Source organism: Nothobranchius furzeri, chromosome 7 (genome assembly GCF_043380555.1).
Source record: "Nothobranchius furzeri strain GRZ-AD chromosome 7, NfurGRZ-RIMD1, whole genome shotgun sequence".
In the NCBI taxonomy this organism is placed as follows: Eukaryota; Metazoa; Chordata; class Actinopteri; order Cyprinodontiformes; family Nothobranchiidae; genus Nothobranchius; species Nothobranchius furzeri.
The window spans coordinates 58728100-58755721 of NC_091747.1; the positions used below are offsets into that span (position 1 = coordinate 58728100).

At 41.9% G+C, this 27622-nt stretch overlaps 1 protein-coding gene across 2 annotated transcripts in view; it reads right to left on the reverse strand.

Moving 5' to 3' along the window:
• Positions 1-2368: 2368 nt before the first annotated feature.
• Positions 2369-27622, reverse strand: part of gpr158a (G protein-coupled receptor 158a) — an 82376-nt gene continuing 57122 nt past the window's right edge. Inside the window, exons 6-12 of one of the 2 annotated variants that reach the window (XM_015955461.3) lie at positions 16025-16134; positions 14098-14336; positions 12894-13032; positions 10652-10757; positions 9044-9190; positions 8859-8942; positions 2369-8401 (exon numbers count right to left, since the gene is read on the reverse strand). In XM_015955461.3, coding sequence (XP_015810947.3) covers positions 6578-8401; positions 8859-8942; positions 9044-9190; positions 10652-10757; positions 12894-13032; positions 14098-14336; positions 16025-16134 — 2649 coding nt within the window. In that variant the 3' untranslated portion in view covers positions 2369-6577. The remainder of the gene's footprint in view (positions 8402-8858; positions 8943-9043; positions 9191-10651; positions 10758-12893; positions 13033-14097; positions 14337-16024; positions 16135-27622) is intronic. The other variant, XM_015955462.3, reaches the window with a different exon arrangement.

Sequence of the window (27622 nt, forward strand, 5' to 3'; positions counted from 1 at the left end):
TCATTTTTGTGTTCATTAACTTTCACGGTATGATTTAGTGTTATGGATGCCTATCAGGTACAGATTACCAGACTAATAAGGGTTAGGGGGCCAACGTTCAGGGCCGGTTCTGGGGAGTGGCACTGGCCACCCCTCCAGAAAATACTCTGGTCCCCAACTCTGCCCACATCCAACATTAACTCATTCACTGCCAGCCGTTTCCTGATCACTAACGGCCTTCGCTGCCAGCGTTTCTCACCGTTTTTACTGTTTTTTAAGAGTCACAGAACGTTGCGCGCTAGCATGATGTCGATGCCAAAACAACCAAAACAAAGAGGAGACTCACCTCTTACATCAGGAAGAAGCCGCGTGTTTCGAGCGTTATCCGTTCTTTCATAATCCATTGTCGAATTGTGATCGGCAGGCACTTTTCCGGTTCGCGCCTCACTTTTTTTACAGGAACGTCCCAAAACGATCTCCAAACACATGGATGTGTTGCTTCCTGATCATGTGATCTGAGACGTATGCGGATGAAGATCGGCTTCAGGGCTGAGATGTTTGTTCTCTCAGCGCGGGGGCTCGTTCCGATGCTCAAACAATAAAAAAAATGCACGGTTGGATCTAAAATGACGACTTTAGTCGTCAATGGCAGTGAATGAGTTAACGTCTTAGAAGAGACCCTTGGAAATACGACATCACTCAAATTTGTGCAACTTTCAGCATGGAGAAGTACTTCACCATCAGTGAAGTGTGAATGAGCCTTATGATTTTAATTTTACATATTAGCCAAACTGAGGGAATAAATACTTAATATAGTCTTTCTTTGATTATGGAGGCAATTATAAGAGTGACACATACATTAAAGGTGTGGTTGACAGAAAAAACATTTGTTAATGATTATTTCTGATTATAATTGGTCACTCAGGGCTGCCATCAGAGGTGCAAAACTCATACCTAAAGCTGAAGGTAAAGTAGCTTTCAGGGTCAGGGACAAACATCTGCGAACCTAATGGTGCATTAGAAATAGTTGAGAGTGCAATCATAGGGATCATCAATATCATGTGTCACAGATTATTTATTAGTTTTTGACTCTAATGCATCTCTATTTCTGTCCCCTGCTGCAGCTTATTGATCTTTTATTTTATCAGAGAGGTTTTAAAGTGCTCTGTAAACTTGGATCAATGCTAACATGTTTGCTTCACACAATTCCCTTCATCCCTGCCTCTGCCTATGTTTAGGGAGATTTAACAGCCTGTGACGGCGTAGATGTGATGCCTTAAATTAACGGGGCTGAGTAAGTAATGATTATCCTTTAGGCACAGGAAATAAAAAAGTTCACTTAGGGCCATAATTACGTTGAAATAAGAAAATAACAGTATTTAATATTTCTGCATGAAGTCAGTTTGGTGTCATGTTCCATCGTCTTATTGCTGCGCATCCATTGATCTCAGCACAATGAGCCATAAAAGCCTTTCAGGACAGTCGCCAAGTTGTACATTCTCTAAGGAGGTTATCATGCTCAAGGCTGCTCATGGCAATGCGTTTTCTAAATGAAAAAGATGAAGCACAAATGCATTATGGGAGCATCTTGTATCAGCAGTTTCTGGGATTAAAGACATTGTAGAAGAAACAGAGCAGAGAATGTCCCAAAGAGCACATTTCCTTAGATGCAAATCAGTTTTTATTTTTGTTTTAAAGAGGAGGTTCACAGAAAACTATATTTTTACTCATTTGCTTTAGAAAAACTCTAAATGTCACATGAAAGTTGTCTTCTACCACAAGTGTTAGCCACTGAAAGACAATAGAGGGAGGAAACGCTGGGGTCAGAAAAGGCCACATAGATGTATCATGCTACAAATTAGCATTTATGGCCTCAGTGTTAGCTCGTGTCCAGCTGAGGTGATTTTTGCAGCCCATAGATAGCAGAGCTTGTCTCGGCTACTAGGAGCTAACCGTTAGCATTAACAACTCCTCAACAACAACTCATACAGGGTTGTGTCATTGTTGCAAAGCTGAAAAAGGGGCGCCAGAGAGATCAGCAGTCATTTATAGACTTTATTGCCGTGGCTCGCTTTTGCTCAATGTGTTGCTAAACTTGTAGGAACAAATGCTACAAGCTAAGCCTACTAGCCAACTTGCGGCTAATGTTTACAACGACGTTGACTAAAAACAAGGTTATATATGGAAATCGTGCTAATGTTGATTCATAACATTATATTATAGAAATGACATACCCAGCCATGCAGGTGCAGCTCATGTGGTTGTTTTTGTTTACAATGACCCAGACTTTGTATATGTCGATCTTCTTCGCTTGTCTTTGACTCGTCACAACAAATGTCCTGGGAAAAAGCAAATGCATAACAACAGACAAACACCACTAAACACACGGTCGTTTTTATATAAATATTTATTGCAGAGGAGGTATCTTTTATGTACATGCTGTCACAATATAACACAATATAAATCTACCAAATATTCCCATATATTGATGCTATAAGCTTGTCATAGAGCAATAGTCATAACAAGCACAGGATACAGTGGGTTAGGGACAGTACCACTCACTATACAACTTGTAACAGTCCATAAAATATAAAGTTTTTCCTTTTTAGTTCTATCAAGGGCAGTGAAACATCGGTCCTAGTAATTTCTTGAATTCATGCAGAAGCCACAAGAGCAAGATTTACGACGTTACAGCATTGAGGAGTAGTAGTAGTAGTAGTAATAGTAGTAGCAGTACTAGTAGTTGTATTTGCCATAGTGTGACTTTGTTTGACCACGAAAATAAGAAGTCTGGTTTAAATGAAAAGCAGCTAGCCAACAGAAATGCACCATGGTAAAGATCAGTGGAAAACTACAAGACAACAGCGTTGTTTATGATGGCACAAGGACGACGGTCTGGACTTGTACACCCGAGCTAGGGTTCAAAACTTGCACCGATTCAGTGATGCTGAAGATAAATTACAGTGACGGACACCAGTTATGAATCACAGTTTAATACAGACATCTATGAAATGACTGAAGTCATATGACAATCAGAAAATAAATTACAGTGTGAATTCACCACAATGCAGAATAAGAGGAGAGCTTTAGCTCAATGGTGGGATATTGCACTCATGGCATTTTCTCATTTGCCTTACTTTATATCTGGACGTGTGCAAAAAAATAGCATAATTAATAAAAACTCATTTCATCATCTTTGAAATTGCCATTAAATATTGCTTGTTTTGGTTATTCTTCACGTATGGTTTGACCAAAATCTTAAAGAGCTTCAAATTAGCTAATAGTACGATCGTTTAAAAAATAGTTCCCATTCAGACAAACACATCTACACGTTTCTAGCTTTCTTCAAAAAGCACAACGAAGAGGCACCATGTTACTCATCACGCGGGGCGGTAAATCTGACATGGCAGTGACTCTAAAGTCGAGTCACTGTCGGAAAACGTTTCTGTTGTCCTATCACAATGCTCACTTTTCTCTTCAAACTGATAATGTAGTTCTTAACATTCTCCTTTTAGATTATTACAATCGATCTGTGCACAATCACAATGACACATTTCTCATCAGAGGTTGAATAATCCAAATTTCAGACATGTTCCATGTTTGAATCTATAAAAGCGACATTAGCTATATTTGTTTGGAAGAAACCTGGTTTGGCAAGAGTTGTTGTTTTTGTAGAAACCCTTACAGAGCTGAGCCGTCTTGCTTTGAGGAACCTGAATGCAATCACAGCTACAATCGGTGACAACACTGAATAACTCTCAAAAGAGGAGTATTTTAGATGCTACACTGATACAAAATTGAACATGACTGCAAACATTGTTACAGTTGGGGATTCAACAACACTTTTAAACACGACTTTTTTTAACCTTGGGTTCTAGATTGAAGAATGCATGATGAATATTGAGATATTTTGATACAAAACATGGAACAAGAAACCTTCAACAGGTTTGGTCAGATTCTTGATCGATAAGCACCACGCTAAGTCTACTTTGGGTTTATTTATCTTGATTATTTAATAGCTTGATAGCAATGACCCCCCCCCCAAAAAAAACAAAGTCATAAATCAATTTTATTTTAAAATAAGGTTTAGTTAAAATTATGAACAATGACTATCATACCTGGTAGCTCCTTAAATATCCTCATTTCTGAAAGGTTGATAAGCTAACAGCTAGTCAGAGTGATGCTAACTTCCATTCTCTCTGACTTTCTGTGGCTTCAAGCAAATGCATTAATTCTAATCTTTTGGTAAACTTTGATCGAAATGGTTATTAATAGTAACACTTATCTCTTGTTTCACTTGGACTAGCCGTTAGCTTATCGATCTTTTCAGAATGCAAACACTTGTCTCCAAACAGAGATTGGTCACAAAGCTACATGTCTATAGCAGGTAAGATATAAGGACATCACTGAAGTCTGAATTATCACTTTTAGGCATTCGTACTAAAACCAAAAGCACGGAACTCAGTCTTACGGTACTTTTCGGATAACTGCATCACATCTTTCCTGTAAATTCCTATTTTTGCATCCACAGACACACATTTAGTGCAACACGAAGACCCATGCTGGATTCATAAACAAAGCTGGTGCAAAATCCCTCCTTCTGTATATTTCTTTCCTTAATGTTTACATGCATGAACATACAAGCAATTAAGAGTCGAATTCAGACCGAACCGGCTTCTTTTTCCTTGTTCACGACCTTTAGCTTTAAGGGTTATTAAAAAAAAAGGTAACATAAATATCTAGTACTGAATATATGTTGTCTAGAAACACCAGCGCTGATCTTTGGACAACCAGTAGGGTCCAGCTACTCAATATCTGGCTGCGCATGCCGTTTATGTGGACCACTGTCACAAAATCCCAGTGAGGAAGCCACCTGCTTCCTTTCAAACAAATACAAGACAATTCTAGTTAGTTAGGCACAAATATAGTACATCTCTGCAGAACCGGAAGCATTTTAATCTGTAGAGAACTACAATTAAATAGATCTAAAAACACAAATGACCTTGGTCTGTGTGGGATGGTCCATGAGAGAATATGTTATGAGTTTGAAAATTAAACTAAATGTTCACGAAGGACAGAATCCATCCTTCCATTTAAGTTTATGAAATTAGCTAAAGTGCTCTAGACAGATTTTCCTCTTTTTGTGACCAAAACACAAACTACCGTAAATCCTCTAATACAGGCCGGTATTCAATTAAAGGCCTGTTCTCCAATTATGGCCGGCGTCGGAGTCGGCGGAGGTGAATAAAGGCCGGTCTCTTATTGTTGGCCGAGTGAAATGTGGTAACAAGCTAGTACGGGGGGCGGTTGTGTCATCGTCTCACTTTTGATTTGCCAGTGATAGACCGCGAGGGTAACTTTAACCGTGCAGAAACAAGAGGAGGCTGTGCCAGAGCGTCGGTACTGACACGCGATCGTTCATGTGGGTTCATTTCCTTTAAAGATTTCTGTTTTTTATTTGCGCCTGATGTGTTTCGCTGCATGCTGTGGAGCGGGGCACATCAGCTTGTCCTCCGGTGACGCACCGATCACGCGGCCACCAAGCAGCGAGCACTCCGCTGTTTTTGCGGTCGGTAGATCTTTTAGAACTGCAGTTCAAAGGTAACTCATAAGGTGAATATATATGAACCCAGGTAGCAGTTTCTCTTTAGGACTGAGAGGAGATGCAGGAAGATAATAAACAGGCAGGACAGAAAAATAGTCAAATAAAAACAAGTTAGTTTTTGTACCTGCTGGTTGCAACAAACAGACACCATTGAAGGTAATCAGAAGTGAGGAACAGAAAATGAAATAATTATTTTAATGTTTAGAGCAGCAGGAACTCTGAGAGGCTGCAGGCGCATCAGTGAGTTTGCGGCTGCTGCGCAGGGGGAGGGGGGAGAGGGCTGAAGCAGAAACTACCGTTGTTAAAAGAAATGTGTTTAACTTTGAAAATGTGGGCGCAATTTTAATTGTCAAAAACTCCAGCGAACCATTAGTTCATTTTGCTCAAATAGAAATAGAGACCTGCCTCTAATTCTAGCCCTCCTTCCAATAAAGGCCTGGAGCTTGATGAGCTTCAGTCAAATACAGGCCCGGGCCTGTATTAGAGGATTTACGGTAATTCTTGAACCTACAGGCTGTAGACCGGAGTCCTTCTTTGCCATTGCTCTCTTTTTCTTTGACGTTCACCTTTGCTGTTTTGTTCTTTAAATTTAATGTAAAAGTTGGAGTCATACGCGACGTTACTTCTCTATGTCTTTGCAGTCGTGTCATATCTCAGTCCAATAAAGTACCAGGCAAAAGAAGGCGAGAACAGATTGCCGACGTTGCTCATGAAATGAAAAGGTTGGATAAGAAGTTGCATAATTGGTCTGATTTACTTTCAGGGATTTCCTGTAATAATCTGGAATGTTCTTCTTGACTTTGTTTTGTTTTCTTGTACATATTTCAAAATATGTAAAACAGGAACAAAATCTTGGAAGGGAAGGCAACTTGTGGATCAACTTTGCTTCCAAGTTACCGTACAGGTAGTAAAAGGTAACATTTAACAATTTCCAAGTGGAAAAAATGGTATACACTGATAACTATCATTTCAGTGGTATGGTTAGGTCGAGTGTCATGCCTTCTTGCTTGATGTGCCCTCTTCAAAGTCCCAGGGGCAAACATCTGCCTTCACAGCAGAAACTGAAGCTCCACCTTTAGAATTCGGATTGCTCTGCTTTACTAAAGGGGCACTTTTATCGGTGCCCTTTTTATTGGACGAATCCTCAAAATCCCACGGACAGATGTCTGCCTGCTTGGATTTCGCCGCTCCAACGTTTGCGCTTTTCCTCTTTTCTACCAACGGCACCTCCTGTGGACCCTCTAGATCCCACGGGCAGACCTCGGCCATTTTCTGCAGGCTCATATGTTTCTCAGAAGATTTAGTCTTCTCCTGAACTTTTGTTCTACTTTTCTCATCGAGGTCTTTCTCAGCTGTCCTCGTGAAAGGGGCGCCTTTCTTTTTGGAGGGTGACTCTTTAGTTTTGGGTGCTTGTGTTGGATTAGATGTCCTATCCAGATTTGGGGAAACTGCAGTGTTGTCATAGTCCCAGGGACATATGTCCGCTTTTGATGTTGGTGGTTGAAGTGATGCTCCCACCTTTGGAGCATCTGATACGGTGCTTTTCCCCCTCCCGTCCACTGGAGAGGGGCTCTTTCTCTGCTTTGCTGAATCTGGCGATCGGGCTGATTCTGTTGTCTTCTGTGGCTCGTCGAAGTCCCACGGGCAAACCTCTGGTCGGTTTGCTGTAATCTGCTTGGCCTTAGACTGACTAGATACTTGTAACTTGGATCCTTCCGTTTGGCTGACTTGTGTCTCTCCTTCCTCCCATGGACATATCTCAGCTCGAACAGCTGTTGTCCTCGGACTCTCCTTCGAGTGCCTGCCTCCCGATGGCGACTGATCAGAAGCTTTCTGTTTCTGAGATTTGCTTCCTTTAGTGCTGCCTCCATGAATCGTAGTGGTTTCACTTGGTGCTATCGAAACATGTTTCTGGATCTTGTTCTCGGACGGAGTTGGAAGATCTTCCAGCTCCCAGGGACACACTTCTGAGACGTCATAGAGGTCTTTTCCCTTGATTGGATCAGAAAAGATTGTGGGCTGGCTGCCACTCGTTGGCTGTTTCATAATCCTGCCTTTAGCTGTGCTTTGTTTGTACTCAACCGACTGGCTGATATTCATCTTGAGCTGTAATTCATTTTCTGCCTCTGAATTTGCCTTTGTGTCTTTGCTCTTTGGCTGATTCTTCCTGTTGCTGTCGTCTGTGCTTTGGGTCTTTCCAGTCAAGCCCAAAGTCTTCTCTTTGGCGCTTGCGATGACACTCAGGGACTTCTGTAGCATGGAGGCTCGAGGATGAAGTGGTTTCTTGTCAGCGGTGAGGTTGTGGGCACTGGCTGACTTGCAGACTAAAGGAACTGACTCTGTAGACTCACTGGGGACATTCACATTCTCACTAGACTGCTTCTTGACCAGCTTTTTGCCCATGAGTGTCTCCAACATGGACCCGTCAGGAGTGGTCACCTCCATCTTGTCTGCCGCAGCGCTGTTGGAGTCTTCGTTTTGGTCCCGGACATGGTCGTAGCTACTGTGGGACTTCTTCAGGGAGAAAACCTTGTTCTTTAAAGTCTCTTCCTTTACCGATTTGATTTGATGACTTGTATCTACGGGGTTCTTCCTCAACATGCAGATGCTGTTGCGATTGCTCCCATGGTCCCCTCCCTCTTTGTCTTCGCGGCTGCACTGTCGGTGCACAGACTCTGGAATCTCGGTGATGCGCCTCATCAGCGATCGGCCCAGCCCTTTCTTAGAGCTCCTCTTCTTTTGCAGATGGGGGTTATTTGCCAGCATCTTCTTCCTCTTGTAAATCTCCAGCTGGGAGTAAAGCTTCTTCAACTCCTCCTGAAAAAAGAACAAAAACACAAACGCAAAGTACTGAGTTGTGTTTAGCTGCCTGGAAAGAACATTTGGAAACTGTTACAAGACACTTGTACAAAAAAGCGGGCCGTCTACTTCACAGAGAACATGCAGTACAACTTCATGACAGATGACTACAAACAGCTGTTTAATGACGCACTACTGAAGACCACATGCTTGCTGAAATCAAAACAAAAACAGGACTGTTTTGAACAGTTTCAACTGAGGAAACCACGTGTGTGTTAGTGTTAGGTCTGAAACAGCCTCTGATCCCGGGTCCTGAATTAGTCCCATCTGTTTCTTCATCCGAGACAGAAGATGCTTGCAAGCACCAGGATGTAATCATAAAACAACTTCCTCTGGACAATAGGCGCAAGGCACCCAAATCTTTTGGTAGAGAGACTTCTTCAGCTCTAACAGACAAACAAATATCTCAGCTCACGTTGGTACGTTTTTCCCAATGGCTGTCGCGAGATCTTACGCCACAGCCATTAATAGAACTGTGATGGCCCGTTTCTTCTGGCGTCTGCAATAAAAAACTGCCATGGCTCAGTATTTGTATAGGATGCAAAAGTAACGCCAGGTTATTCAAACGAAAAGGGGAGGTTACACAGAAGCAGCACCTACCCTGATGTCCTCTGGGTCCAGGCTGTGCTCACTCCACGCTGAGGTTATGCTGCTGTTAAGGTACGACCCGGAGCGACCCATGTCCAGCTCATCTTCATAGGCCTCGGACGCTATGTCGTCTCTCATGTGGGTGCCAGCAAACAGGAACTGATTGGGGGATATGGAACGGGTCAAAACTGTTGGTTGTTTTTTTTTAACAACAATGTGATATTAGCTGGTTCCGATTATAGAGCTCCGGACGTCACGTGACTCCCAGAGAGTAGACGCCATGTTGGCAGGCAACAAAGGTAAACAAAATGAACGGGGTCGGCTTGGGTTTTACCCCGTCGGAGTTTACTTCACACTTTAAAACTGAAGAAATCGTTTTATATAGTCAGAAATTAAATAGACTAAACATCTCCGGCCCTTACCGTGCCCCTGGGATACTTTCTAAAAACGCCAGAAGCTGTCGGAGCGGACTTCTTACCGGACCTGGCCGGGGAACGCCATGGGATTCCCCCGGAGGAGCTTACCCAAGTGGCTGGGGAGAGGAAAGTCTGGGCCTCTCGACGCTACTGCCCCCACAACCCGACTCCGGATAAGCGGATGAGAATGGATGGATGGACAAATTACATAGATTTACATGTAAGTAGATTAAATAGTGCTGTTTGAATGTATAAACTGAACTCCAAGAGAAATCACTTGTTAGATTTTTTTCCGTGAATAAAATAAATGTGTCAGGCAGGAACATCTCAGGATCTGTCTGAGATCCGTCTCGGTGAGACAGATAATAGCAATCCAAAGTGCATTTTATGTGTGATCTGACAATTGATCAACCAATGCTTAAAAATGAAATACAGCTTAGCCGGTTAATTGCTGTGATCATAAAACACGTAAACGGCAGCACGCAGAACTCACGAGGTAACGTTTTACGTGATGTTTACTTGCTGCTATGAGTAATAAGACAGAAAAAGCCACGCCAAAATAAGTTTAGGAAGCCCAATAAGAATCGTAATAAAAGCATTTAAAATAAACACTATACACAGTTGAGGAAACGTTGGTTTAAGTACCTGATATGAAGTAGTCGCTGCATAAGCGAAAACCTTTACTCTCGGGATCCCACAGTTTCATTTTAGCCCGGTCACTAGTGCGTTTTATTACAATGATCCAACGTTTGCGGCGCTCCGGATCTTGGGGAATCCTGTAGATGGCTCATTCCTTATGTCTTCCGTGTCTGTTCTGCATCCTGGGGCACAACAGGAATCTACCATATTTCCTGTTTAGTTTTCTGACAATAACAAATAGTCCAGCTGCGGGCTTCTGCCTGCCAAGATGGCGCCGTTTCGATTTGAAATGTCGCATGCCGGGAGAAGTGACGTCAACTCCCGGAGCTCTATTGCATGGAAATAAATATTAGGATGTTTGTGCACATATGTTGGAAGGAGATCCTGATTCATACAATGAACTTGATACAAACGTGGACAAATGTTTTGGCACCTTTCCACACTACTTGTAACAAAAATACCATCATGGTGGGAACTAAACAGCCTTAAATAAAACACCAGTCGGTAAATCAACATCTTGATTTGCTAAATATAGTCGTTAATAACTCACGAGTTTCATGCCTACCTTGGGAATGAGCAGCAGTCCCAAAGCAACGGTGACAGTCAAGTGGGTGTGGGTGAAGAACAGCAGCAGCATCCAGTCTGGATGGAGCTCAGAGGCGAGAGTGAACCTGTGAGAATGTGAAGGTAAGACAAGAAGGAAGAGCAAATAATAAAACAAAAGATTCCAGGAAAGTCCATAAATATGTTCAGACGATCTCTATACCTCCTGCAAATGGCATACACAGAGAAAATATTTCAGCACGTTGGCTTAGCAACACATTTTTTTGCTCATCAAGTTCCAAATGTACAGTTACTGCAGAGAAGTTGAACTAAATTGGTACTTTCATACATAAACGCTGTGTCTGCTATAAAACTTCTTAAAGAGGAGCCGAGCTGTCAGAGTCAACTGTCTCCTTGTCAGTTCCACTGTCTCATAAAATGTTCTGCTTGGGTGAATCTTTGCCAGCAAGGACAGAATATTCCCTTCTGCAAAAACAAGTGTGGGTGACCCTTATCCGGTCACAAGATTTGGTCTATTTTGACGTCAAACAGTGAAAATAATTGTGGCACAGCAGTTGAGAAATGAGATAATTACAGCAGAAAACAGTGGTGTGAGGAGAAACTCGTATTTAACAGGCTTTCAGGACAGTGTGCACTGAGGACATGAAGGCTCGTCCCTCTCTGAAGCTAATTCAAGCTCCGAAGGGCCCCGATGCAAGCAAATGTCATACAGCAGTCTCATTACGGTGTTGAAGTCGACAAATGGCTAATTAATGAACAGTTACTGTGATAATCGCTCTGAGGCATGAATGAAGGTTCAGAATGTCCTAAAGCTTTGAAGTCTTTCCCACTCGTGATGAGTTTCAGAACAGATGAGGATTTAATGACCTTTTCTTCTTGCCCGCAACATCTCACTGAGTCGCCATCGCTCATGCAACAACCCCCACTTCTTCTTTCTTCTGCACCCCGTTTGCACCTGACTGAAACCTGAAGACCATCAGAAACCCACAGTGAAGCTTGAGCACTAACTGGTCACTGTGGGATCAAGCAGTCAGTGCTGCTAGTATCACAAATGGATGTTTCTAACAAGCTGTAGAGTGGACTGCGGCCCCAGATGGCACCCGTCTCATTTATTAGGCATCTCTGTTGGCCATTTTTCTGCGGAGGAAAGCCTCACAGCAAGGCTGAAGAGGACCATTAAAAGTTAGGAAAACATCCAAAATCATCAAAACCGTAAAAAAAAAAAAAATCCTTTGACAAGTTTGTGGTAAAGAATTTTTTAGCAATGGATAGCTGTGCATAAATTACAATCCCATGACAAATAATTAGGACATCGTTGATTAGAAAATTATTTTAATAAGCTTATTTATAAAAAATTATTGATGCAGCCCCTAAAGACCATAGAGGATTCTGTCAGGTTGCATGTTGAAGGCTAAAAAACAGATGGTTTAAAACATAGCATACAATCATACCACTTTTGTTATATCTGGAGATATTAAGACCTTTTCAAAATGTAAATGACAACATTTGAGCTCTGAACATCGTGCACTTTTTATTAGTGATTCTTTTTTTTGGGTACACTAAAAAAGATGTATGTAAAACTCTCAATGTGCCATACCCGGTGGGATATATTTTGGATTCCTGGAAGGAGTGGAAGATCATATGCCTCTCCCAGCTGTCCATTGAGGATATCGAAGGCGTGTGGATATTCGGCCTGATGATCACTGGATTTCTCCTGATTGGAGTGGGAGGATATCTGGTTTTCTGGAAATTTGGGAAGACGGGAGCGATTGGAGGGTGACCCGCACCCACGGAAAGCACCGTCCGTGTGGAGACTTCACAGACTGGGACGTTACTCGAGGTGAATCGTAAGCTGGACAATGTTCTAGCTGCGATACCGGTATTAGTGCGCAAAATGGATGTTATCTCGGAGGACAAGTTTAAAAACCCAAAATTGGCTTCACTGAAGGACTGGAATGATCAGTAAAGACTGAAGGTAGAGAGGAAAATTATCTCAACCTGACCCAAACAAAGTCTTGTTACCCGAATCTGACGCCCTGGTAGCCTTGAGCGGCAACAAACCCCCCACGAAGGAATGTAGACAGATGCTGTGAAAACCCTTGAGAGTAATTTCAACATATAAATAAAAAAAGAAATATATATATATATATATATATATATATATATATACACACACACACACACACACACACACACACACACACACACACACACACACTCAGGAAGCCAGATGTTTGGATTACCTGATGACATGAAATATAGCTGACAGGACAAGCTCATTGTGGACGGCGATGGCCATGTATCGAGGCTCGTGAAACGCTGACGGCACCGTCCTCACGGCATAACAAAGATACACCGACCACAGCAGGAAAAGGAACTCCGCTGGAAAGGAAATCACCATCATTAACTGCACTAATCAACCATTTACTCACATCTCAACATGGATGCATATGTTAGGTGTGCAGAGTCACACTCAGCTCCGTGAACCATTCATAACAGCTGTGGAGGATTCTCATGACAGGAAACAGGTCCCTCGGTGCACCTCCATGGTGAGGTTTCTATCCAGCTCGACAGCGGAAAACAACCTGCCTGAACTCTGCAGCTGAACCAAAAGCTTCACAAACCACCAGCAACAGTCACCAATTACTGAACTTCACTGAGCTTTTTCTGTGAGCAGCCACTGGCTTTTAAAACAAAATTTGTGAAACGTTAGCGGAGTAAATATCAGCCATTACTGTAATGAAACTAATCCTTGATTTACACCATAGAACCAAGAACAAACCAAAAAAGCTAAACCATTATTTGTATCTCAGAGAGAAGTTTGAAATTATTTATGATGCTAAATGCACATTTTCTAAATCAAGCTAGCAGCTTCTGGTTGGTCAGCAGGTTTATTTTATTCCTAATTAATATTATTGTCTTGGTAGATGGGAGGAAATGAACTGTACTGCAGTGGAATTAGAGCGCTCACTGGGAGCCAAAGCAGGTTTATTTTTCAGAATCTGGGAGATTGATTGCATCAATGTGTGTCTAAATTATGGTCTGCATTCACGCAGAGACAGAGCTGACTTGTGTAATCTATTTTTACCTCCTAATGAGCAGAATGAGACTGCATCCTCGATATACGGCCACGCAGCATGGCGGCTCTGCGTGAGTTCCATCTGTTTGCTCAGAAGTCAAAAAGTACTTTTTATCTCTCATCAACAACGCTTGAGCTGGCAGGCATAAAGCAGATAGCAGCGAAAGATGCTTCTCCCCCTCTGAGAATCTTTGCTCTCTCATCTGCTTTCCTCTGATGCCCTTTGGTTATATGAAGAGTCCCAAAAGTTGCATCAGGAAGACAATTGTTGTCAAAATGAATGGTGATCATCAAGCTTCACCAGCACACACACACACACACACACACAAGCACACACAACATCCTGTGCAGACAGACTCGGAGCTCACCGACTGCCATCATGTAGTCCCAGCGATCAAGGAGACACATGCTGAACTGGCTCCCTTCGGGCGTGTAGCCCACATCGATGAGAGCCAACTTCCTGTCCGGGTTCTGACAGACGGCAGATGTCCACGCCACCAGGAACCAGCAGACGATGAGCAAGATGATGGCCAGCAGGCGCAGCACTCGCCAGCTGGTCATATAGGGGATCCTCTGAGCTGTACGGGACAGGAATACCTTCAGCACCCTGTGGAGGGAGAAACTCGCTGTAAGAATCCTGCTTTGTATTTATTCTTTTGTCTCGTTACATTTTTGCAGAGTTCATGCAATTGCTTTGTCACAATCAAGCTGAAGGGGCAATTGTCTGGACCAATTTCAGGAACCAACAGAGTTCCTGAGCTTTGGTAGCTCCTTGGAAAGGCTTGGCAGAGTTGCTGAGCTGAGCTTTTGGTTAACTCACTCTGAGTGGTGATGACAATTGATCACCGTACCAATCTATCTACTACCTATCTAGATATTAGTCAATCGCAGTCATGTCCTTGGACTAAAATAGTTTTGATTTGGCTACGTTTATGTGTCTACAAAGTACGATTCATTATTTAGTTTTTCCCTTGATGATGCCTTTATCAGAGTCGTGTCACTTAACAAGCAACAAAATGCTCTTCAGAACGAATCGCCTCCTAGAACCGAGTACAAAAAGCAGCAAAAGTTCATCCATTTCAGAAACCACGTAGCCTGGCAAGCCAGACTAAATAAATGTATTATTTAGTCTGGCCACGCTCCATTGACGGCTCTCGGTTGTGGGGCAGGTTCTACCGTTGTCTTTCAAATGATCTCCACATTCCACTGGACAATGAATGTGACATACTCTTGTTTCACTCTGTTGCATCATCCCACCCACCAGGCATATAGAGTGCCCTGATTGGCCCACAAAGCGGATAAAGCTCTGTGATTTGTTCACTAAGCAGATAGAGCACTATGATTGGCCCACCATTATGGACCAATCACAGCTCTTTATGTATTTGAAACCCCTTTAGAGAGCTGTGATTGGCTAGCCAGAGTCCTGGTAGGAGCTGCTGAGGTTCCAATGGAGCATGCCTAGACCATTCTTTGCAAAGCAAGAATTTGGTCTAGTTCACTAGGCTAGAAACCACCAGAAAGCCTGAGGATTGTGAGAAAGTGCAAATTCCTAGAAGGAAAATATGAAGAAATACAAAATGACTCGGTATTTTGCATAGTACTTTACTCTAAATTGTACTGCCATCAACTTTAACATTTAGAGTTTTGTAGAGACTACACCTCTGGTCCATACAGAAGAGTTTGCAGCAGCAGAAAAAGCGTAATAAGCATTAAATTCTCCTGAAATACACGAGGAGTTGCTGCTATTCTTGGGTTCTGCCCTTCACGCAGATTGATGAAATTTCCTCTGCGCTCCCAGCTGATGAGCCCCCATGAAAAATTGATCTGTGCACTACATTAATGTCCAGTTCTGAGGCTTCGCTCATCCCCGTCTCCATCAGAGTCCTCACTTTTGACAGACTCACCTGCCAAAAAGGCCCACAGGTTAAAAAACATCACATAAACCAGATTAAACTCAGCTCAGCACCCCGTCATTAACAGATAAACACTGCCGGGTGAAGTCTCCTGCTGCTCAGCCTCACTGCTGACCCGTCATCATTCAGTTGTCTGAAACATGTGGAGGTCAGCTGGGGCCAAACCATTCTGTGTTTACTTAATTACTTCAACTTGGCAGGGAAACAGCTTCTAAACGTGTAAAGCAGTGAAGTCTGGTGATAAAGTAGCTGAGAGACACGGGCTTGACACTCTTGACTTTTACTTTTATAAGGAATTAAAACATAAAATTAAGTGGTTGCATTTAAAAAGCCAACGAGTGCTTCCGGTGATGCAGAGCCCAGTAGGACAGATGCTCAGTACCTGTACAGTTTAAGGGTCAGGGTCCCGTAGACGGTGGCGAAGCCCAGCAGTCGAACCCATCGCAACAAAATACAGCGGAAAACGCTCGGCTGGAAATAGAGAATCCCAACCTGGAAAAAAGAAAAGAATTCGATTTTAAAAAGCTGCAAGAAGAAACCAATGTGAGCAGCCCCGCAGTGAGGTTTTCTTTTCCATCTATGTGATAATGGGAGTGCTATTCTTAGGAAATCAAATTTACAGTCATGGAAAGTTGCTGCCTCAGTAGACGGCTAATGTTTGTTCTGTTCTTATCTAGGCTGGCAGGGTTTGCCGTGTGGCATTAACACTCAATATGCTCTTCCTTTACTTTTGCTTGTTTCATATTTCCCCAGCAATGATCCCTAACACTTCGCATTAACTTTTCCTTTCTCTAATTTGTCAGTGGGAATGTGTTCAACTGTTAGATTTAGCACTGGTGTGCATTTCTGGGGGGCCTATGATGCACTTGTTTCAGGAACTAGCAAAATACCACATCAGAGGGGAGCTTAACACGACAGGGCTTGGCGTCTTATTTCCTAATGTTTAAACATCTCGCCTAAGATTGGATAACAACAACGCAAATCTAACAACGACTCTGTTTGCTCTTCAGAGTTGATGTCTTATCTCGACAAGTAACACGAGCCTGGATGTGTTCTGCTGTGTGGTGGAGTCGCTAATGCTAATGATTAGCTTCTACTAGCAGAGACGTTCTCTGCTGTTTCCCGGAGGCTAAACCAACAACAGCCTTCCCCGTCGTGAGTGAAGATGGGTGAGTCCATGGATGTTAAGTGACAGTTTGATGTAGATCTGTCAGGATTTTCTAATCCTAGAGTTTCACCGTCTGTTTTCTATCAGAAGCTAATGCAGGAGATAGGTGTAGGAGACTATTTTCATGTTCAGCCTGCGTGAAACACTCAGAGTGACCGATTATAATCAGAAATAAAATGTAAAAGATGTTTTTTCAGTGCTCCACACCTTTAAAGAAAAATAAACTGCATGTAACTCTCATAGGATAAAATTTCAATTTAATATTTGTTTACTTACTGTCATGAGCTGGGGTGTGTACTCGTCTCATGTTCTCACTATTTCTGAGTGCTTGGTTTCAGAAGAGGGAGCAACAGCTGTTCCTAATCAGCTGATCAGCGGGCCGGCTTATAAGGAGGAAGGTGGACATGACTCGACGCCGGATGATTACTACTGACTGGTAGTCTCTAGCCTTCGTTTGCTCTCTAGTTTAAGATCTCTCGTGTGTTTTCTCTTGTGACCTCGCTTAATTAGAATTTTTGGATTTACTCATCTCAGGTTGGATTCTCATCAGGATTCACCCAACGCTGTTTTGGATTTTTTCCGGTTCGCCTCCTGGTTCACCATCCTCCTAAGTGCCGACCCGATCTCCTCCACATCTCGCTCCCTCTCCCGAACCACACCGGTCCGGATCCAACTCCACTATTCACCTCTACCGCTCTTCATTCATTCCCTGGACTTTACCCCGGCCCACCCCTCCCACACACTATTCCTCTTCCCAAGCTGTAAGTCCCTCCGTCAGTATTTCCCCCGCCATACTACAACTCCCATACTCACCTCTGCTACTCTTCCCTCTAGACGCTGCTTCCCGTTTCCTCACCCACTGGATTTCCAGTGCGCCTTTAGTTCATCGTTTTAATAAAAGTATTATTTTTTCGTTCAATCCGACTCTGTCGCCTGATTCTACATGTCCTGGGTTAGACTCTTGCCTCAGATCATGACACTTACTAGACTTTTATTTACTTTTTTAAAGAACATGACCTAACCAGTGCTCAAATATTACCTGAATGTGATGATTCAAGTTCCTGGCTTGTTTTCTTGCCTCTCTTCAAACACCGAACCTGGCTTATCTGTTTCTATCCATTTACCACCACCTGTGCTCCCCATGGCTTAAGCTCCCTGCAGCCACAGCTCCAGTGCCAGATCATCCGTAAGTGTGATGCAACCCACAACCTGTTCCAGTCAAGTCAGCTAATTAGGGCCTGGTCCATGTGGAGGATAACTGTGCAAATTTTTGAGACAATTCCCTGTTTTTGGCTATCTTAAGGATGAGCACGATTACCATAATAGTTATAAAGATAATCTTATCAAGATATTTCTGCCATGCAATGTGTTAAAGAGTGCTCTGGTCTGCTTGGAAGGACATCATTCTGATCATAAAATAGGGAGCGTAAACGTTTTGGACCATCTTGGTCCGATTTTCAGGACAAACAAGTGCTGCTTGTTGAATTTGACATGTAGCCAATCAGAATGCAGGGTGACAGAAGCATGCTTCATGCTTCTCCTCCGCCATGTTTGTTTACTCTGAAGTCATTTTGGATTATGCAAGATTTCCTGTCTCACTGGAGAATGCTTGCGTGTGAAATTGGTTTGTGTGTATTGTGTGGTTTTTGCCATGTGGCCAGATAGCACACACACACACACTGGGGCCAAAGCAGGCTTATTCATGATTTCTTTGATCTCCAAGTAATTAAAGTCAAGTTAAATCATTCAAGTCAAGTTAAGTATTCTGTGCTGAGTCAAGCCAGCTTATGCCGAGTCCAGTCATGCAGGCCGATCCATCCTGCTTTTCCTGCTCAATAAATTAACAAATATTCCTTACTCAATTCTGTGTTTTGACTCAGTTTTTGGCACTAAATCTCTTATAACATGACACTGTATCATGATTCCAGCATAGAGTCATAAAAAACTATTCCTTCATTTTTGAGAAAAAAAATCAGAAACTTCAGTCAGAATTAGTCGTGATGTTTTGTAACCATACTTGGCATTCCTCAAACAAACCACAGAAACCTGCCCTTGAGGTACAGAAGAGAGCATCCACCCATGCTTGACTCACTGAAATGCTAAAGCAAAACACGAATGGTCTTCCAATGACATAAAAAAGCCAGAACATGCATGCAAAAAAGAGAACGAGAGAAACAAACATCTGAGGCGACATAATTATCTGTCCATTGCAGACGTGCCGTGATTTCCCCTGTGGGATTGTTAATGGTAATCAGATTAGCTGAGGCATTAATACGCTCCCTCTGGCTGCGGTGAAGACGCAGGCATGTGGATATTAGCGCTCGCCGTGTTTGAGTCAGTCAAGGGATGCAGGAGAACTGAGAGAGGAACGGAAGCCCAGGTCCTCGTCTGCTAGCCAACCAAACAGAAACTTCTGACTCAATCAAACCTCCTCTCTGCTGAGTCAGCTCTTTTACGGGGAATGTAGCGAATAATGAATGCCGAGTTTCTAATCTTAGACGCAGACCAGGTGTTTCACTTTTTTATTTTACTCCATATTTACATTTAGGATCATCGCTGGGGATTAAATCTCACCTGAATAGGTGGATTAAAGTTCAATACTGTGCAGCATAAAGAGCTCGAGAACCGATAAAAAGCTAGCAGAGCAGGGGCAGAGCAACTCGGTGACGCGCATTTAGGTCCACAGGGAAAGAAAAGGTTATAGGAAGTAAAAACGCACCTGTGAGATAAAACACAGAGCCCAGGACTTCTTTTAGATACATACTGGTAAAGTTTTAATGAATATCAGGAATAATCAGTTTCTTCTTTAAATAAAATAAAAAATAAAAAACAATCAAAACTCCACCTAAACATCTGAATAAAAACAAATACTGATGTGAACTTCATGAATACAAAATGCATTAAAGTATCACTAAAATATTTAAACTGTGGTATTAACAGGATTCACTAATACAGGCAGAGAGCCAGGATGATCCAAGGGTTTAATGCATGTATATGGATGTAAACCACCAAGGAACAGATCAGGCAGGAACAACAACAGGAAATTCAGAACAAACTGAAAAACTGTGGACTTGACCATGGATCAGGCGAGTTGATGAGTAGACACATCATAAAGCTGAATATGGGCAACTAGAACTGAGAAAAACTGAGCAAGAAACCCAAGGAAATGACTAGTGTATGATTAACAGGAACTAAATGAAAACCAGGAAAAGTAAACACGTTTACTAAAAGCCACAACCATGACACAAAAGGCAAAAATCCAAATTTCGAGTTCATGCAACCTTGTTCACATGTGGTTGCAATCAGACTCCACAGAGAACTGTCCAAGGTCCTGAAATGAGGGTTTGTGCAACTAGGCAGCTTATTTTGTTGGTTTTGTGCATTTGATCGTCCAGCTTCCTGCCCTCTCCAGTGCAGAACTGTTAAATCTGTCATATTTTGACCATTCAGACTGAGGTTACTTACATATGTTATTGAGGAACACATCTAGAAGAAGCCTCACTTTGTGCTTTTAAATTATAAAAAAAAACACCAGATGTGGGTCTCATATGGGCAAAACAAAAAAGATTAAATAATGACAACAAAAAAGCACAAAACAACTAGAATGTGACACAAAAGGACCACATGCAACACAAGTAATACAAAATAAATTCATAAGTGATTGTTATCAAGCTAAGAAACCACAATGAAAAATGATAAATCATCATAAAGACACTCAGACTGGATAAAAATGATATACCACAAAAGTAAGCAATAATGTATGCCAGAGAAAAATGATCTTGATATGGAAAAGAAAGGCTATGAAATGACCTGAAACCCAAAGAAAGAACAGCGTTTGTAAAAGAAGAAAATATAAAATAGTACAAAATCTGATCTGGTGTCTCTTTGTGTTTGCTGGTCGCTGATGGGACACATTAGGGTCACATGACACATCCTAACCCAGAGGTTTGTTCTATACACCCTAAATGTCATCATGCTTATGTCAGCTCAAGGTTAAAGACCGGAAACCTCTCTTAAAACACACAAGTAGACACACACTTAGGTTTTAGCCATGTGATTTAGTTAGGAAGTTGTGTAAACACCCTGTGTGCTTTGCACAAAATAAAACTTTCCCTAAATGATTGATTTTCATCATTCATTCTTTCTTATTTCATCAAATATAAGAAGGTGTGTTAATCGTTTGTTCAAACCTTTAATGTAAGAGAAGGATTCGTCATCCTTGATCATCACCAATCCTCTGACACCTCTCAAAGCTGCTCAGAAATTCATTACACAATCAGTTCTGGTTCCTCACTTTTCCAGGTTTCCAGGAAGCATCCAGCCCTGATCCACAGACAGGTTTCCCTTAACGTGCATTAAGAGTATGATCAGTTTCTGCTCTCCTTCACTTTTCAAGCCTTCCATTAATAATCAATGCTAAGTGCTGAGAATCAAGGGTTCAGCAGCTGTCGGAAAGCAAAAGGATCAAATGTATTTGCAAGAGTGCATGTGAGAGGTTCTGTACTCACGACTATCGGACATCGATGCTGAGGAGATGATGCTCAGCTGATTCTACACCATCTCTGACCTGTTTGTCTTGATTACAGCTGTTTAAAATTCATGTAGCAGTTCAGGATTTAAATGAATGTCCAGTTTAGATTCCTTTAATGAAGTTGTTTGAATGTAGGTCATGACAGGTGAACGCATCCTAGCCACCAAGATGATAGTTTCATCACCTGATCTGGATCTTTTCAAAGCTCTTGAGACTCCTGACCTCATGCAACCTGCACACCAAACCATACTGCTGCAGATAGAAGCTTCTATAGGTCAGAAAATAACAGAGGAAGGCCGAACACAGGCACTCAATTCAATTCAATTCAATTCAATAATACTTTATTAAACCCAGAGGGAAATTGATTGCTGTAGTAGCTCAGAATAATAATGGGGCAGCAGCATCTCCTGACTTGGTTGAAGACAGATTTATAGAACCAGAAGAGTCCATGACTGTGTTGGAGGACAAAAGAGCTGGTGTGTGACAGGAAAATGTTGGATCAGAGGAGGATGGGATGTCTGATTGGCTGGGGACAGGCGAGGAGGATGCTGGGTTTGTTACTGAACTGGACCTACTGAAGAACTTGTTCAGTTCATTAGCTGTGTCCAGGCTGCCATCTGTGCAATCCTTCCTCTGCTTGAAGCCTGTGATCTTCTTCATCCCTGACCAGACATCTCTGATACTGTCCCTCTGTAGGTTGTTCTCCAGCTTCTTCCTGTATGCCTCCTTGCTGTCTCTGATCTTGATCTTCAGTTGCTTCTGTATACTCCTCAACAATTCCCTGTCTCCTTCCTTGAAGGCTCTTTTTTCTCATTAGGCAGATTCTTCAGTTCACTGGTGATCCAGGGTTTGTTATTAGCGAAGCATCTCACTGTCCTGGTGGGTATGATGTTGTCCACACAGAAGTTTATATAGTCAGTGACACATCCAGTCATGGCATTGATGTCCTCCTCATATCCTTGGCAGAGAGGCATCCAATCTGTGGTCTCAAAACAACCCTGCAGGGCTTCTTCAGCATCCTGTGACCATTTTCTCACAGTTCTTCTTGTCACAGGTTGCCTCTGAACAAGTGGTTTGAATTCTGAGCAGAGAAAAACAAGATTGTGATCTAATTGTCCCAGAGGAGGTCTTGTTTTGGCCATGTATGCATTCTTTACATTTGCATAACAAATCCAATGTCTTGTTTTCTCTGGTGGAGCAGCTGACAAACTGTTGAAATGTTGGAAGTGTAGCAGAGAGCGAGGCATGATTAAAATCACTAGATAAAGCCACAAATGCATTGGGGTGCTGGGTTTGTAGCTTAGCGACAACGGAACTGACGGCATCACATGCATTTTCAGCAATGGCTGAAGGTGGAATATAAACGGTTGCCAAGACAACACTGGTGAACTCCCTTGGCAAATAATATGGGTGACAACTTACTGTCAAGAGTTCAACATCTGGGCTGCAGAGATGACATTTCACTGAAACATGACCTGGATGGCACCATCTGTTGTTGACAAGCACTGCCACTCCACGGTACACGTACAACCAGACACATTTTTATACCTAAGTACACCCATACACACTTTTATACCTACATACTGTCATACACACTTTTATACCTGCATACTGTCATACACACTTTTATACCTACATACTGTCATACACACTTTTATACCTACATACTGTCACACACACTTTTAAACCTACGTACTGTCACACACAATTTTAACCCTACGTACTGTCACACACTTTTATACGTACACACAAACACACTTTTATACGTACACACATACACACTTTTATACGTACACACATACACACTTTTATACGTACACACATATACACTTTTATACGTACACACTTTTATACATACATACTGTCGTACACACTTTTACACATACATAGTGTTGTACACATGTTTACACATACATACTGTCGTACACACGTTTACACATACATACTGTCGTACACACTTTTACACATACATACTGTCATACATACTTTTACACATTCATACTGTCATACATACTTTTACACCTACATACTGCCATATATACTTTTATACATACATACATACTGTCACACATACTTTTACACCTACGTACTGTCATACATAATTTTATACATACATACTGTCGTACACACGTTTACACATACATACTGTCGTACATACTTTTACACATACATACTGTCGTACACACGTTTACACATACATACTGTCGTAAACACTTTTACACATTCATACTGTCATACAAACTTTTACACCTACATACTGTCATACATACTTTTATACATACATACTGTCGTACACACTTTTACACATACATACTGTCATACATACTTTTACACATTCATACTGTCATACACACTTTTACACATTCATACTGTCATATATACTTTTACACCTACATACTGCCATACATACTTTTATACATACATACTGTCACACATACTTTTACACCTACGTACTGTCATACATACTTTTATACATACATAATGTCGTACACACGTTTACACATACATACTGTCGTACACACTTTTACACATACATACTGTCGTACACACGTTTACACATACATACTGTCGTACACACTTTTACACATACATACTGTCGTACACACGTTTACACATGCATACTGTCGTACACACTTTTACACATACATACTGTCGTACACACGTTTACACATTCATACTGTCATACATACTTTTACACCTACATACTGTCATACATACTTTTATACATACATGCTGTCACACATACTTTTATACATACATACTGTCATACATACTTTTATACATACATACATACTGCCACACATACTTTTACACCTACATACTGTCATACATACTTTTACACCTACATACTGTCATACATACTTTTATACATACATACTGTCACACATACTTTTATACATACATGCTGTCACACATACTTTTATACATACATGCTGTCACACATACTTTTATACATACATACTGTCACACATACTTTTATACATACATACTGTCATACATACTTTTATACATACATACTGTCACACATACTTTTATACATACATGCTGTCACACATAATTTTGTACATACATACTGTCATGCATACTTTTATACATACATACTAACATACATACTTTTATACATACATATTGACTTACACACTTCATACCTACATACTGACATTCATACTTTCATCATACATACATATTGACATACATACTTTTATACACACATACTGTCATACATACTTTTATACATACATACTGGCATACATACTTTTATACCTACATACTGACATACATACTTATATACATACAGGAAATGTAAAGACTGGTCCAAACTGATCTTAAACAAGCATAACAAAAGTGCAACCAGAATAAAAAAGATTTAAATATCAGTGATTCAACAGGAAAACACCGAATAACACCAGGATTCAAACAATCGCAATGAATTATTTAGAACTGTGAATGAAGTGTTGATAAAATGAGGAATGATGGGACAAGAGAAAGAGTCGCCCACTTACTCAATCAGCACTCAGTCACCTATAATATGTGGTTATCTTTTTCTTCCTCATCATCGCTCACTTCAGCACCCACCAGCTGGCTCGCTCTCTCTCTCTCTCTCTCTCTCTCTCACACACACACACACACACACACACACACACACACACACACACACACACACACACACACACACACACACACACACACACACACACACACACACACACACACACACACACACACACACACACACACACAGCTGTCGACAATCTGTGAGTTTACTATTGTTTTTGCATTTTTACTCCATCCCCTCATTTTTACATAAATAGAAATAGACAGCAGTTTGTTTTGGCGTGGTTTTATGTGTAGACCACCAATGTAATTATTTAATGGGGAGAACACGCCAACTCCTCACAGAAAAGCTTCAGCCGGGATTCAAACCTGCAACTCTACTGCTGTGAAGAAACTATGCGGCCAACAGGAGCACCATGCAACCCAAACAGGACCTCTCTGATAAGCAAAAATCAACATGATTTCCTGATGAAACCTCAAGCATCAGATAGAGGTTCAAATTTAGGTAAAATAGGATCAGTTGGAATCAACGCTCAGTCCTCGATCTCTATTGTTGACCTACATCCTCTGGTTTGACATCGTACTATTCCAGAATACAGAAGCAAATCTCATTGGGCCTGAGAAACAAAACACTTGGTGAATAGTGTTTCTACTTATTTTTTTTCCAATAGTAAAAGTCAGAGTTTTCTCTAAGTGATGTCTGCCTTGTTGGAAGAATCTGAGAAATTCAGATTTTGTAACTGAAACAAGCTGCTAAATCTGCTTTTTAAAGAACCTTTTACAATAACTTTCTGTTTCCAAGTTGAGCCATTTTGACAAATATATTTTTATTTACTCCGACAGCTTCTATACCAGCAGTTTTCTGCCCACCATCACTTCCATTATAAAAAAAAAAGCCCAGCAGAGGATGAACTTCCTGAGGCAGCTGAAGAAATTCAACCAATCAGTACAGTCGATGAGGCAGTTCTACACCAAAATCATAAGTCCATCCTCACCGCTTCAATCACCGTGTGGTATGCTGGAGCTGCCACCAGGGACATGAAAGACTGCTTCTTCCGGCTCTTAGAGTACAGACGCTTTTTCCCTCCTCTCCTCCCTATCTTATCCCCAAGGCTCTTTGTCTGTCTTTGGGTGTACGGCACTTCTGCATTTTTTCTGGAAACTGGAAATTATTAAAAATGGATCTGGTCAGTTGGTCTCTCAGTGCGACTGACAAAATTTGTTCAACAACGAGAACGGGAGAAGGGGCTCCCGGATGCCCCTCTGGGACAGAGCCAGCTGGGCACATCATGGACTCCTGGAAACAGTGGAACCTGATCTGCCTCTCAACTGTCTGTAGAGGATTCTGAAGACGTCTGGATATTCGTGGTGTTGGTGTCAGGTTTCTAGATTTTTGGCCCGAGTGGTTACCTGGCTAACCGGAAAATTAATGAGCTGTTGAGGAATATTGGCTCAATCCTGGAGCTCAGGGATGGATTACACCGCGCTGTGAACGCACAACTCATATAATTGTCGAGATGAGTCGTAAGCTTGGAACTTTGACTGAGATTCAGACTCTGGCACAGAAGGTTGATGCCATCAAGGATAGAGTTGACGGATCAGCACGGATTGGGATAGATTAATTTACAACATTATTGGATCTAGAGGGGTTGGAGATCAACAGAACTTCAAGACAGAGAGGAAATTATCTCTGTCTGGCCCCAAAACAAGTTCTTATCTGAATCTGGTGCCCTTGAGCCTGTGAGGCTACAACGAATACCCCCCTCAGAAGAAATGTGGAATGCTGCCGTCGCCATGGCAACTCTGTCTCCCTATCCCAGCCTGGGCGGGACTGTGACCAGTGAAGGCCGTTGAATTGTTTCCAGGAGTCACTGTGCTCTCTAAACCCAACTACCTCCCTCCCCTGTCCAAACGGAGGTGATGAGCGCTGCTTATCGCGGCTGCAGGCACAGAATTGTGGAGAGTCCCCAACCCTACCTCCCCACCTAGTGGACATTTATGTTGTGTAATGTCTGAAGTCTGTTGCATTTCTGTCTGAGGTGTTTTTTGCATAGCAAAGCTGCCCTCCCTGTGGAGGGTAACTCTGAAGTGTCTTTTTTTCCTCCACCTGAACCAATCCTCATGTATAAACCCCTCTGATCTCTATTAAGGTAGCGCGACTCGGGTTGCGAATGACCATAGTCACCAATTCTTGTCATGTTTCTATGTCTATGTATGTATGTCTGATCTCAGAATTGTGTGTACTGAAACTCTAATTTCCCTCTGGGATTAATAAAGTATCTTTCAATTTGAAATGAATTTGAAGTGTTATGCTCTCTGCTGAGAAGGTCGTTGGCTGCAAACTCCCTTCCATACCGGAGCTGTACACCTCCAGGACATTGAGGTGTGCAGGTCAGTCACAGCAGACTCGTCTCACCCTGGATAGTCTTTTAGACTCGCTTCCATCAGGCAGGAGGCTCTGATCCATTCAGACTAGATCCTTTCGCCACAAAACACTTTTCCTTCTGCGGTCGCACTCATGAACGACAATCGTAGACCTGCCCACTCCAGCTGCTTTGTTTCAGTCACATGACCCTGTGTTCTATTTGCACCTGAACTGACCTGCTCTGACCAGTACCTACACTGACTTGTATAATGAATCTGCTTCTCTACTTACCGATTCCCTGTAATATTGTTTCACTGTATTTATTTCTTAATTCTAATTTTGCTTATCATATATTTTTTCT